This window comes from Propithecus coquereli, unplaced genomic scaffold, assembly GCF_000956105.1.
Source record: "Propithecus coquereli isolate 6110/MARCELLA unplaced genomic scaffold, Pcoq_1.0 Scaffold201, whole genome shotgun sequence".
NCBI classification, from domain to species: Eukaryota; Metazoa; Chordata; class Mammalia; order Primates; family Indriidae; genus Propithecus; species Propithecus coquereli.
Genome location: NW_012145079.1, coordinates 2,496,016 through 2,509,572, shown reverse-complemented (window position 1 = coordinate 2,509,572; position 13,557 = coordinate 2,496,016). Strand labels below are relative to the sequence as shown.

General features: G+C 39.8%; 1 protein-coding gene across 1 annotated transcript in view; it reads left to right on the top strand.

The window, feature by feature from the left end:
* The window catches only part of FREM2 (FRAS1 related extracellular matrix protein 2), a 178,703-nt gene that overhangs the window by 86,059 nt on the left and 79,087 nt on the right, over positions 1-13,557 (top strand). The window contains exons 5-6 of the mRNA XM_012643819.1: positions 6,734-6,859; positions 7,908-8,159. Of these exons, the coding sequence (XP_012499273.1) occupies positions 6,734-6,859; positions 7,908-8,159 (378 nt within the window). The remainder of the gene's footprint in view (positions 1-6,733; positions 6,860-7,907; positions 8,160-13,557) is intronic.

Below are 13,557 nucleotides of genomic sequence, written 5' to 3'. Positions count from 1 at the left end.
TAACAGTAGATTAAATAGTTGACATTTTTAATCATTTTTGATGGATCCATAGTAGACTAATGCTATGTAATATTTAATAGAGAATAAATATGTTATTCTAAAGGAATGTAGACCTTAACATACCTCAAAAATCCCCAATATTAATGGCTCCAAAAAAAGAATAAACTTTTTTTTTTTTTAATTTCAGCAAATTATGGGTGTACAGATGTTTAGGTTACATGTGTTGCCCTTGGTTCCCCGCCCCCCGCCCGAAGTCCGTGTTTCAAATATGTCCATCCTTCAGGTAGTGCGCATTCCACTCCTTGTGTATACAAATACCCGTCCCCTCCTTCCTCCTTCCCCCTTCCCCCTCCACCCAAGAATAAACTTTTGTGTGCTCTGAGAGAACCAAACCCATTTCATGAGATAGAATTCAGTTTACATAGGCTGACTATAATATGAAATCCAAATATAAATTCTTAGTTTTGAAATTTTGCACCATTGTCAATGTTGACATAGGAGATGACTGGCTAGCTGATATTTTGGGATGCATGTGCCAAAATTCAAGGTCCAGAATTAATGAAATGATAGTCAACTGCAGCCGATGACAGAGAAATGATAAAGAAAGCATGCAAGGGCTTCGATTTTAGTGAGAGTCAAATCTTTTTTTTTAAAAAAAAAGTCTCTATTGGTGTGATGCATGGGTCATCATCTTAAGAGAAACAAAAAATTCCAAACATTTGTTAAATATATCCGTTAATATTAGAGATTTTTGAGGTATGTTAGGTCTACATTGCTTTAGAATAACATATTTATTCTCTGTTAAATATTATATAGCATTAGCTTAAAAAAATATAGCATGTAGTTTCTGACACCAAGAGATGAATAAGAAAAAAAGATGGTGTGAAATAAAACAATTTTTGTCATAAAAACTTTCAGAAAGTGATTACAAAATAGAAAGCTAATGATAAAAACAAAGATTACCTAAAGATTCACTCTAACAAGTTTGTAGAGTAACAAAAAGATGATTTTGGGGCCTCATGGCATTGTTATGTGAACTTGTAACACGTACTTGTGGTTTAGGTATGTTTTCATGATTTTCATGCATTTCTTTTTCAAGCCCCTGTTAAAATTAGTCTGTATCACTATGTCTGTTTTAGAGTAAAACAAATAAACAAACCACAGAAATGTGAGAGCACCGCCCACGTTCAAACATAGCAATGACAGACTCTGCCGTATTCAGTGCCATTTGTTGGCTAATCTAAAAGCACCATCGTGGCCCGAAGACATACCAGAATATCTTCAGAGTCGTTTCTGAATGTGCCAAATTTTTACAGGCAAAAAAACACCCAGTGCCTTCATCCATGTATTGCAATTTCTTTCCCTTCCTTGTTCTATTGTAGCAGATTTTTAGAAAATACTTTGTTCTATCATATTTTCAGAAGTTTGTTTTTTCCTCCCTCTACATGGTACAATTGAGAGAAGGGACAGCATGTACTTGCTCTTTCAAACGTGGCTACCACTGCTTTATTTCAACAAACAGAAATCATCCTTTTTTGGCCTAAGTTGCAGCACAGTCAAAAACCTCAAAGTAAAAACGGCAGTTACAAACTGCAGTGCTCGTTCCAATACAGTCCCATTGACTAATAACGCGTGCATTCACTTTATTCAGCTCTATCTTTCACAATAAGTGGTAATGAAATCAATCTGCAAGTATAGAAGTCACACATGTTCATTGTCAGAAAGACAAACACATGATGTTAATAGCAGTGGAAAATGGGAGGAGCTGAGGCAATATATGGGAACTCTATGTACTTTCCACTCATATTTCTGTAAACCTAAAATTGAAAACAATAAGTCTATTAATTTTTTAAAATGTCATTTGTAATCCTACCACATGGGAATAACCATTGTTAATGTTTGAGAGGACAGCCCTGCGGTCATTTTTTAAATATGGGTTTCTATTTACTTAGTGAGAGTTTGCTATTTCTGTAATTTAGCTCCTGCTTCCTCTCTCAATGAACACCTTCTCAGAGATGGCTGCAGTTCCAGCCCAATGTGTTCCTGGGATTCGTCATGTGTTCTTTTATATTAAAATATATGTGTATTATATTCTATATACACACGAATAAGTATATTATACATTTATAGACTTTTGCATAGTACTTCTGTAATTTTATTAATATGCATGTTGTACACATTATATACTTTCACATGTCTTTATAGTTTTGTATGTATGCAATCATATACACATAATTTCCATTTGGAATCTTTCTCAAAATACTCATTTCTAGCTTCCTTTTTTCTACTTCCGCTGCGCCTGCCGTCTCTCTGCCTTGGCAGCACTTTATGTCTCTCTTTTTATCATCTCAGTTTAGCCTTTTGTCTTCCCTGGTGTAAGTGGCACTCCCAGCTACCCTGAGTGTTCTTCTTTTAGGCAGTGGAGCATGGTGGTTATGAGCATGGGCTCTGAGATGGACTTTCTGGGTTCAAATCCCATCATCACCACCTGACAACCTAACCTTCGGCTGGTTACTCAACATCTGTGTGCCTCTTACCCTTGGAGGTAAAATAACAGTCAGAATAGTCCTTACCTCAAAGGTTGTTGCCAGGACAAAGCTAGCCAATCATGTAAAGTGTTTAGAATAGGGCTTAGCAAATAGAAAGAACTCCGTGTGTATTAACTAATCATTTTTAAGGATAATACAAAAATGCCACTTTTAGGACTCTTAAAGAGCTATGCTTATTTGAGGCAGTCTGCATGTACACTTCTATTGTGCATATAAAGTGAAGTTGAAAAAGAATGTTAACTACAAAGTCTTCCAGGGAAGTCTTTCTTTGTCTCTCTGATGCCCTTTTCTAATTCCTGCCACAGACTGCGCATTTCTTTTAGAAGTTAGGTCAACAGAAGACCTAAACTTGATACTGGGACTATTTGCTCTCTGTCGGATCAACTGTAGGAGTGAATTCCAGAGCTAAGGGCATGGTCCAGACACCCAGTTTTCTTTTTTATTCATAATGCAAACTTGTTGGCACTGGCAAGAAGTCCTGCCTTGTTCGATCAAACCTGCGTGGGTCATAGGAATGGAATGGTCATGGAATCAAAACTCAGGTTCTCAAGCTTTAAATCTGAAAGGGGCTTATTAAATTAAAATCCCATACATGGACTGATTCTGAATAACTTATTTGAAAAACCCAGCCAGTATAAATTAGCAGTATGGAGTAAATATTGTGTATAATCAACACTGTCTTCATCAGCTCATGCTGCTATAACAAAAAACCACAAACTGGGGTGCCTTACACAGCTGACATTTATTTCCCACAGTTATGGAGGCTGGGGAATCCAAGATCAAGGTGCTGTACACTTGGTTCTTGGTCAGGGGACCTCTTTCTGGCTTGTAGATAGCTCCCTTCTCACTATATCCTCACAGGACTTTTCTTCTGTGCATGCTCAGAGGATCTCTGTCTTCTGTTCTTATAAGGACACTAATCTCATCCTGAGGGCCCCACCCATATGACCTCATCTAAACCTAATCACCTCCCAAAGGCTCCATCTCCAAATACCATCACCTTGGGGATTAGGGCTCCAACATATAAATTTATGGGTAACACAAACAACACATAATAAACCCTAATAAAGAAACCAAACTTTCTGTAATATTTCATGCTAATGTTGTGGAGTCCATCACCTGAAGACTGCCAAAACCTAGGTGAGAGCAGAGTGAATTTCCACAAGTTATGAAAAGAAATTCATTGAAACTCATTCAATATTTGACTTGAATATTCAGTAGCACTCTGTGTATTTTTTGTACCGGAGTCTCGTGATCATTTCTTTATTTTTTTAATTTCAGAATATTAAAGAGGTAGAAACGTTTTTGTTACATGGATAATGCTTGTATAATGTATAATGCTTGTATAATGCTTAAGTTGGGGCTTTTAGTGTGCCTGTCACCAAAATAGTGTTCATTGTACCCGATAGGTAAGTTTTCACCTCTCACCCCCTCCCACCCTCCCACCTTCTTGGTTTCAAAGTCCTTTACACCTCTTTGTGCCCGTGTGTGCCCATCGTTTAGCTCCCAATTATTAGAAAGTACAAGTGGTATTTGTTTTTTCATTCCTGAGATACTAAGGATAAAAGTCTCCAGTTGCACCCAAGTGGCTACAAAAGAAATTATTTCATTCCTTTTAATGGCTGAGGAGTACTCCATGGTATACATACACCACATTTTCTTTATCCACTCATGAATCGATGGGCACTTAGGTTGATATCACATCTTTGCAATTGTGTGTGAACTGTGCTGCAGTAAACATTTGAGTGCAGGTGTCTTTTTGATAAAACAACTTATTTCCTTTGGATAGATACTGAGAAGTGGGATTTCTGGGTTGAATAGTAACTCTATATTTATTTCTTTGAGGAATCTCGATACCGTTTTTCATAGCAGTTATACTAATTTGTGGTCCCATCGACACTGTATAAGTGTGCTCTTTTCATCACATCCGTACCAACATCTATCATTTTATGACTTTTTAATAATGGCCATTCTGACAGGGTAAGGTGGTATCTCATTGTGGGCTTACTTTGCATTTCCCTGATGATCAGTGGTGTTGAGAATTTTTTCATGTGTTCGTTGGCCAGTTGTCCATCTTTTGAAAAACTTTTGCTCATGTCCTTTGCCCACCTTTTAATGGCGTTGTTTTTTTCTTGCTGATTTGTTTGAGTTCTTTGTAAATCCTGGATATTAGCCCTTTATCAGATGTATACTTGGTGAATATTTTCTCCCATTCTGTAGGTCATCTATTAACGCTTTTGATTATGTCCTTTGCTATTCAGCTTTTTAATTTAATTAAGTCCCATTTATTTATTTCTGTTGTTGCGGTATTTGCCTTTGGGGTCTTAGCCATAAATTCTTTGCACAGGCTGTTGTCTAGAAGAGTTTTTCCTATGTTTTCTTCTAGAATTCAGCTCAAAGATGACTCTACCAGAGATACTTGCCATGACTTTCTTCTGTGTCATAGACCCCTCCACCCCACATGCCAACCCTGCACTTTCTGTCGCCCTCAGCACTCTTTGTTTTCTTCATATCATTTGTCACCTCCTGATATACCATATATTTTCTTGTATATTTGTTTATTTTCTTCCTCCTCCCATGAGACCAAGGATTTTGTTACTTCCATATCCCCTGTTCCTGGTACTGTGCCTGGAGAGTTGAAGTCACACAATCGATATTTGATAAATGAATAATTAGTTATAAAATCTTATATTCACAGATTTAAAAAAAAGAGGGGTGTTTTAAAAATTAGTTTATATATCATAGTCCCATGAAAAAATAAATGGCGTACCTAAAACGAGTAATCTAAAAATAATTTAATCGCATGACCATTTCCCAAAGAGGAGGGCAAGGATCTGGGAACCCCCAGGCGTAGCAAGGTGCCCTGAGGCGAGTGAGAGTGGGCACCATCACCACGTCTAGGCCTGAGGGGCACAGGGGACCAGAGCTAGCTGAGCCCCAAGAGTGAGCCAGGGCCCCCAGCAGGCACTCTGACCTTTAGTCAGGGGGGGTGCACCCAGCTCTGGAAACCCTGACGGGCACCAGGGCGATAAATGCCTGACCAGCTCTGTTCCTGCCCTCCACGCTCCTTCCTGCATCCCCCCTTGGCTGACCCACCAGAAGCCAGAGTGCAGGGAAACATCAGATGCAGTTCACTCTAGTCAGCTCCTGGGACCGGAGCTGGGTGGAGCCGGGTGCAGCGTGGACCTCCAGGGCGACATCCGCTGTTGCAGCAGTTTTTATATTCATCAAAAGTGCTGGTGGGGAGGGCTGTTTTAAAAATAATCATGAAACTATTTCTGTGTGGCTGTGAGACTATCAGTGAAACAGAGTCCCAGTCAAATACCAGAGTCTGTGTTTGGGGTTTACGATGTCAAACTATGGAACTAAATGTTTGTTAACAGTTTTACATAATAATTGCGTTTTTAAATAATTTAATTATGCCATGTTCATTATTTAGTGTACCTTTCGACTACATTAAAAAATGAACCATTGAGACTGATAACACTATATAGATATAATATTATGTACTATGTGTTATTGTTATTCTGCGAGGGGAGGGAGGAAGCCACAGAAATATACATTACAGCTGGTAAATGCATTTATCAATTCTAAAGGAACAGCTATTTTTAAAAGTGTTGAACAATATATTATGTGTATTGTTATATTTTTAATCGTGACTTGTCCAAAAGAAACACATTTTGGGTGAAAAGAGCAATAGAGTAGATAGACATTTGAGGATCTGAGTTCTAATCCTGACTCGACCAGGAAGGGCCTCTAGCAAGTAAGTTTGACTATATGAGTGGGAGTTTCCTCATGTGTAAGTAAGAGATGGGACAAGACAATCTTTGAGGTCATCTCCACTTCTCAAATTCTACTCCATGAGAAGGTGTTATTCTGTGCCAACAGAAGAAAGTTGGACCTCAAGGAACTGTGTCAGTAGCACTTACTGAAGAAAAAACAATAACTGGAGATAAAAGCCATGTCAGGTTTTGTTTCTGGATTTAAAAATTTCACTGGCCCAGAGCCTGCATGCTTTATACCCACTTCTTTCCCCTGTTCCCCTTTTCCTTACTCTGTTATTCTGAAAGAATATGCAAGAGGGAAAAAATAGTCATTAGAGAAATTTTAATTGCATAGAATTGTTTCAGAGATAAGAAGCTCAGGCAAAAATGACAGTGACTGTGATTGTGTTTTCTCTTTAGAATCTACTGTATTTATTCCCCAGTCCGAATACTCCATTGAAGAAGATGTTGGTGAACTCTACATTCCTATCAGGAGAAGTGGAGATATCAGCCAGGAGTTAATGGTGATCTGTTACACCCAACAAGGTAGCTCCATTTGCAAAAAAATAAAACCAAAAATACCCCCCAAACGATATCAATAAGCCTCTTATGTTGGAGCCATAGCATTTTGCCATGAGGGGTATACTTTATTATTAAGTTGTTCAAAAATACATTTATCCAGAAGTCTTTGTTCAGGATTGCACCTTTGAGGACTCCTCCCAGGGAGCCCAGAAGGACTCTGCTGCCACTTACCTCAAGTTTTTCTGACTTCACTTGGTCTCTTACTGTGATACTCAAGTCTTTTCTGGGTTACAAGGAACTAAAGCCCACCCAGGCCTGCTCAGGTAGAAAGGGGTTACTGTTTAAAAGAAAAGAGACAAAGGGATACTAGTTTGAAACTCATTTCAAGAAAGTATCAAAATATTTGTTTTGCTCATTGGTAAGCATCCTATGAAAGGTGATTTTATGTAATGCGAAATTAAATTACTCCATAATATTCATTGATATACTAAGCACCTTTCTAGCAAGTAAGTAGATTTTATAAAAATGCAAAAGATAAAGTTGGATGTCCTGTTGGTATCTGAGCAGACTTCCATTAAAATTTCCATTAATATGTATATGATTCAAAAGGCAGTACAGATTAAAAACAGATTTCAGGGTCAGCCTTGGGCTCTGGGTCCCAGAGCAAATGGTTTAACTTCTGTAAGTCTCAGTCTTACCAAGTATGTAAAATGCAGTAGAGTGCTTGAGAGGACTAATGAGGCAAGTATGTAAAGTGCTTGGCGCTTTGCCTGTATCTAGTAAGCATGTGAATAGTAGGAGGTATTATAATAGTAGGAGGTATTATTTTGTAATATTCTGTTGACCTAAAAGTCCATTGGCAGGAAAGACAGGAGAAAACATTAGCCATTTAATATTCTTCATAGACTTGAGGTCTTCCGAAGTTGACTCAGGATACTAGAACAGTACGCAGTGGCTATTGCAATTGCAGGGGTGTTCATGTGCAATAATTAACCTTCACAATGCTGCATTTCTGGACATACCCCTGTAATACGTTCTACATAAAAACCTTTTGGATTCTCTCCGCCTCCAGGAACGGCAACCGGAACTGTGCCCACTTCAGTGTTGTCTTATTCTGATTACATATCCAGGCCTGAGGATCACACCAGTGTTGTCCGCTTTGACAGAGGTGAACGCGAGAAAATGTGCCGCATAATTGTCATTGACGACTCCCTGTACGAAGAGGAGGAGACTTTCCAGGTCCTTCTGAGCATGCCCACGGGCGGGAGGATCGGAGCAGAGTTCCCAGGGGCTCAGGTTACGATCGTCCCTGACAAAGATGATGGTAAGGACTAATTTTCCTGAAAATTCTTCTTCTTACCAGAAAGATCAACATTAGGCACAACTTTCTAGACAGAAAAATGGAAATCTGAAAGAATTATAACATGCACATTTATTTTATGCTTGATTTTGTAGTGAAATTAGGTTTCCAAGTTGGCTGCATGAATTTGTCTTTCTTGAAATAATGTTTTAAAGGGCAAAAGTCACACTTACGTGTTTTGTCCTCTGTGCAGTTCCTTTGACAGTGTCATTTACCGTGATGTGATTAAACTTAAAACGTCGTGGTGAGGCGTTGAAGCAATTTTGATAAACTTCATTTATTTCCTTTTTGTTTGGTTTGGTTGGATTTTCTTTTGTTGTTTTGTTTTGCTTTTAAAAGCTTATATTTTATGACTTTATTCTCAGTGTTTGAACCTGTTTTTCAAAGCAACCCATCAGACAAGACTGTTAAAGGGATAACTAGTAAATATATGGAAAATTAAGTCCAACGGGCAGTTCCTTGCTCAAGAAAAGGAGGGGGTATGTGATAGATCATTTTTCCCACCAGGAAAATCAAATTACCATGAATTCATCCCTCCCTCCAGAATAAAAAAGGGACCAAAGGGATCCTAACATTCCCAGTTTAAAAAATAGTTTGTGCTTTTTTGTGAGGATAGAGAGAGCAAAGGAAAGAGTGTAAATGATCTTGCGAGGAAGGCAGAGAACAGTAAACTGACAGCTAGGATTCCCCAACACGGCACTGTTTTTCTTTCCGCCTTGAAATGTTCCTCCTGGTAGATGAAAGAGGAAGGACCTGGGGAGTGAGTCTTTGCATCAGAGAGAATCTGGAGGGCAATCAAAAGACTTTAATCCCAAGTAATCTTAAAACTTGGGAAGTTGAAAATAATCTACCAGGAAAGATCTTTGATACTTAAGTGACGAAGAACATTTCTTGTAGGGCCAGTCTAGTGATGATAAATTCCCTCAACATTTGTTTATCTGAGAAAGACTTTATTTCTCCTTCATTTATGAAGGATAATTTTGCTGGATATGTTATTCTTGGGTGGCAGGTTTTTTTTCTTTCAGCCCTTTGAATATGTCATCTCATTCTCTCCTACCCTGTAAGGTTTTTGCTCAGAAATGCACTTTTAGTCTGATGCGGGTTCCTTTATAGTTGACTAGACAATTTTCTCTTGTTCTTTTTAGTATCTCCTCTTTTGCTTTGACTTTAGACAGTTTGACTATAATGTGCTGTGGACAAGACTTGTTTGCATTATATTCGTTTGGGGATCCTCGAGCCTCCTGTTTCTAGTTGTGTAAGTCTCTTGCTAGACTTGGGAAATTTTCATCTAAAATTTTGATAGGGAGGTTTTCCAACGATTTCATTCCCTCTTCACCCTGAAGGACACTGATAATTCAAATATTTGGTGGCTTTATGTGTCCCAAATGTCACAAAGGCTTTGTTCATTCTTTTTTATTCTTTTTTCTTTTTGTCTGACTGAACTATTTCAAAAGACCTGTCTTCAAGTTCTGAGAGTCCTTCTCTGCCTGATCTAGTCTATTGTTGAAGTTTTTGAATGTATTTTGTGTTTCATTCAATGAATTCTTAAGTTTCAGAATCTCTGTTTGGTGTCATATTTCTTTGCTTTTCATGTTTCCCGTGTCCTCACATTGATATCTGTGCATGTGGTTTAGCAGTTGCTTCTTCTACTTTCATGAATTTGCTTTCATGGGGGACAACTTTTTCCTGAAGATATATTTATGGTATTGGTTGGGTAGGGCACTCGGCTTTGATTTTGGGTGCATGCAATAGTGTAATCTCTGTATGATTTCTTCAGCTGTAAACAGCATCAGTGGCATCTATGGTTTTTCAGTGGCTTAGGGTGCAGTTATTGGAGGAGGCGGTGGTGGGGACCAGCATGCCAAGTAGCCAGTGTTCAGGCCCCAGTGGTGGCAGCAGTGGGCTGAGTCTGCCTGTCCTCGTGCCCCGTGGCAGTGTACACTGGTACCAGTGTTAGTAGGTCCGGGAGGGTCAATGCTTGGGCTCCTAGGTGGCTTGCATGGATGTTGGTAATGGCAACAGTGGCCTGGCCATGTGGGTGGGTTCCCAGTTTCCCTAGGCATCAGGTACGATGTAGATGATGGCAGTAGCCATGGTGGAGCAACCCACTGGAATCCAAGAGGTCCATGCTGGTGTCGGGATTGGCTATGATAGGTAGCAACTGGTGATGTGTGCAGGTGGGTGCCAGCTATAGTGGTATCAGCTGGTTAGGTCAGCCCAACCTCAGACCCTGGGAGGAGTGTTCAGGTGCCAGCATTGGTGGGCTGGGCTGGGTGATACCCAGACCCCTGAACAGTGTGCTGAAGTACTGGGGGGATGGGACCAGGTTTGCAGACTTGTCCTAGCTCCCCTGGCCTTAACGCACTATCTGTGATAGACAGGAGCAGGATGGTCTCCAGGGTGCCAATAGCATGCTCAGGTGTGGGCAGTGGCTGCTGTGCTGTGGGCCTATCCCCAGGACGGATGGGGCCACTCTGAGTGGGAGCAGGTAGGCAGGTAGCTGTAGGACACATCATTTCCTCACACCTCAGTCCCACAGCAGCCCACGGCAATAGCAATGGGATTTTTCCCAGGGGTAGATGGGAGTACCTGATCTCCTCTATCCCTGCTTGGCCAGGCATCGTCGGCCCCAGGGCAGAACGAAGTTTGCTGGGGGCTTGGTTCTCAGAATGGCACCAAGCCGCAGCTGCTCAGGGCTCAGACGCCTGTGCGAGCCAGCGTGATTTTCCTCTCTGGAGCAACGTCTCTGTGCAGTCTCTGGGTAGCTCCCCATGTTAGTCTCAAGGCCACGTGAGCTGAGGAGTTCTCCCTTAGCTAGGATGCTAAAAGATCATGGTGGGAGTGTGCAGTCCTGGGGGATCTCTCATTTACCTTTTCCCTGCATCCGGGAGCTTCTCCCAGCTCCCAGCCGTTTCCAGCCCAGCAGGCTGCCTTGCTTCCCTGATCCCCTTTGCTCTCGGCGCTTCCCACCACTTGTCTGTCCAATCCCAGCATTCTCTCTCAGATGATCTATTCAAAGTGTGAATATCTGCTTGCTATTTTGGTTCTTCTCCCTGGAGGAGGTGCATATTAGCTGCATGTAATCAGCCATCTTGAACCCTACACCTCCCATTCTACCTTGTAACTTTGTAACTCAGGGCAATGTGAATTTTAAAAAGTGAATCGATTCTCCAAAGGTAGATTATTTCTCAATGAAATTATATTTAAAAAAATGATGTTTTTGTGCCTGCAGAGTGGGCCACTAGTGACTTCCCTTAAGCGGAAATATCTGAAAAGCCCAGCAGGGTCCAAAGGTTTTCTCTGCTCTGATTAACTCTTAACTTCATGCAAGTAGGGCAGGGGCTCTAGAAGTACAGAAATACATCTTGATCAAGTCTGTGCTGCAGCTTCAAGAAACTGCTAAAATTTTCATTGTGTTTGGAAGAGAGCAGCGTGTTACACATGAGCAACACAATTAACATTAAGAATGATGCTTTTATTTTTGGGCAGATATCTTAATTATTTTACATAAATATCTTTAGTCCTCAGTACTTCAGTAAGGTTATAATTTAATATTGCAATATTGGTTCATTCGGGCCAGTATCAAGTCAGTGTTGGCGATATTGTGCTAATCTTTGCTGTCAGTCTTTGGAAGGTAATTAGGGAGCATTCAAGCTAAATCTATTCTCTGCTTTTTGTGTGACAGCCTGTAGGGGTTTTAGCTAAAGTGACTGACTTCCTTGACCGCCCTGGAAAAATTACCATACTACATATAAGCCAGGGACATTTAAAGGGCAACCTGGTGAGCCCTGTGGTAAATGTGACTCAATTCAATACCAATCAAAAGCTTACTGACATCAGAAAAGCTTTCTCAACAGCAGGAGTAGCTTAGAGAAGAAAACGTTTCTAGTGCTAGAAAACGCCACATGGTATGGTGGGTGTGTGGGTGAGATATTTTGTATTCACTTGTGCTGAACTGAAAGACCTAATCACCCTCCTTTTTCATCTTGAATACAATTATTTGCATCAGCATAAGCTTCAATTAAGTAATTCCAGAAGTCATTGTAAGGTTAGCCAGATTCAAGTAAAGTAACAACTTGACAAAACTAAGTTACCGTCTGTAGTTTGCTTGAGTTAGGACAATATTAAAAATCAAGAGAAATGAGTTTCTAATTGCTCAGAATATTAATGCACTGCAGTCACTAGTAGACTATTTAATATAGTTGATGATGCTAAGGAGTAAGTGAAAGTTAATGGTGAGTCCCTACTCTGTGCAAAGCATTGCAGGAGTTCACGAATAATAGAAATTATAGTAGTTTTTCCACATGAGAAGGATACTAGATAAAGTGATGTAAATATTAAACTCTGAAGACTAAAATAAAATAAAACAGCATATATAAAATATCTTGCCACTTAAAAAATACCTAATGTCAAATACCACACACGTGCAGCAAATGTTGGCTGTGCACCTACTAAATATAATATGTGAGGAATACAAAGACATTTAAACCTTAGGCCAAGACCTCACAGTACTTAAAATCTACTTGGGAGAAAAAACTAAGTACATAAAAGGTTAAATAAGAATAATTTATTTTAATAAGAATTTAAAACAATGAAACAGGCTCAGAAGGCAGAGTGCAATTAAAAGCAGTTGTATGAATCATTCCATGAGTCAGAGGAGGAACCAATGAAGCCTTTAAAAGATGAAAAGGATTTAGATGAATGGAGAATAAGGCCAAATAGTCCAAGATTGCATGAGTGAAAGGCTTTTGGAAGCAGTGGGCATTGAAGTTTGGCCAGGCTTCCTTTTTATCTGAAAGGTTTAGTGCCCAGCTCCTGAATTCTAGAGATATTTTTGGTACTTTCAAGTCAACAATTCTTAATCAATCTACCTTTCTTCTTCGGCCTCTTTTCCTCATTAGAAGCATGAGCATGTTATCACCTGAGTTTCTTACCTTACAGATTTCTGTGAGGACCAAATAACATGATCTGTATGAAAGCACTTTAAAAACACAACAAAAGAACCCTTGGCAGTAGCATCTGGAAAAATAGCGTTGAAGCACATTGTGCGTATCTTAAATGAATAAGGAGGTCTGAGTGTATTCCATAGGGAGCACCCGGAAGTTTTTGAACAAGAGAGGAAAAAATTATCAGAGCAGTGTTTGGATGTTACAAATGAAGTAGCCATGTAAGTGGACAGAAATTGGAACCCCCAAAAAAGGAAAAGAAACTCAAAGTGTAGCATAATGAGGTGGGGCTGGAAAGGAAACGACTCATTGTTAAGAAAAACCTGCCATGGCTAGGACCTCATAGAGGGAGGAAGGGGATTAAAAAATGTATATCCAAAAAAATTTTTGTATGGAAGGTCCAAAAAGTGGAGATG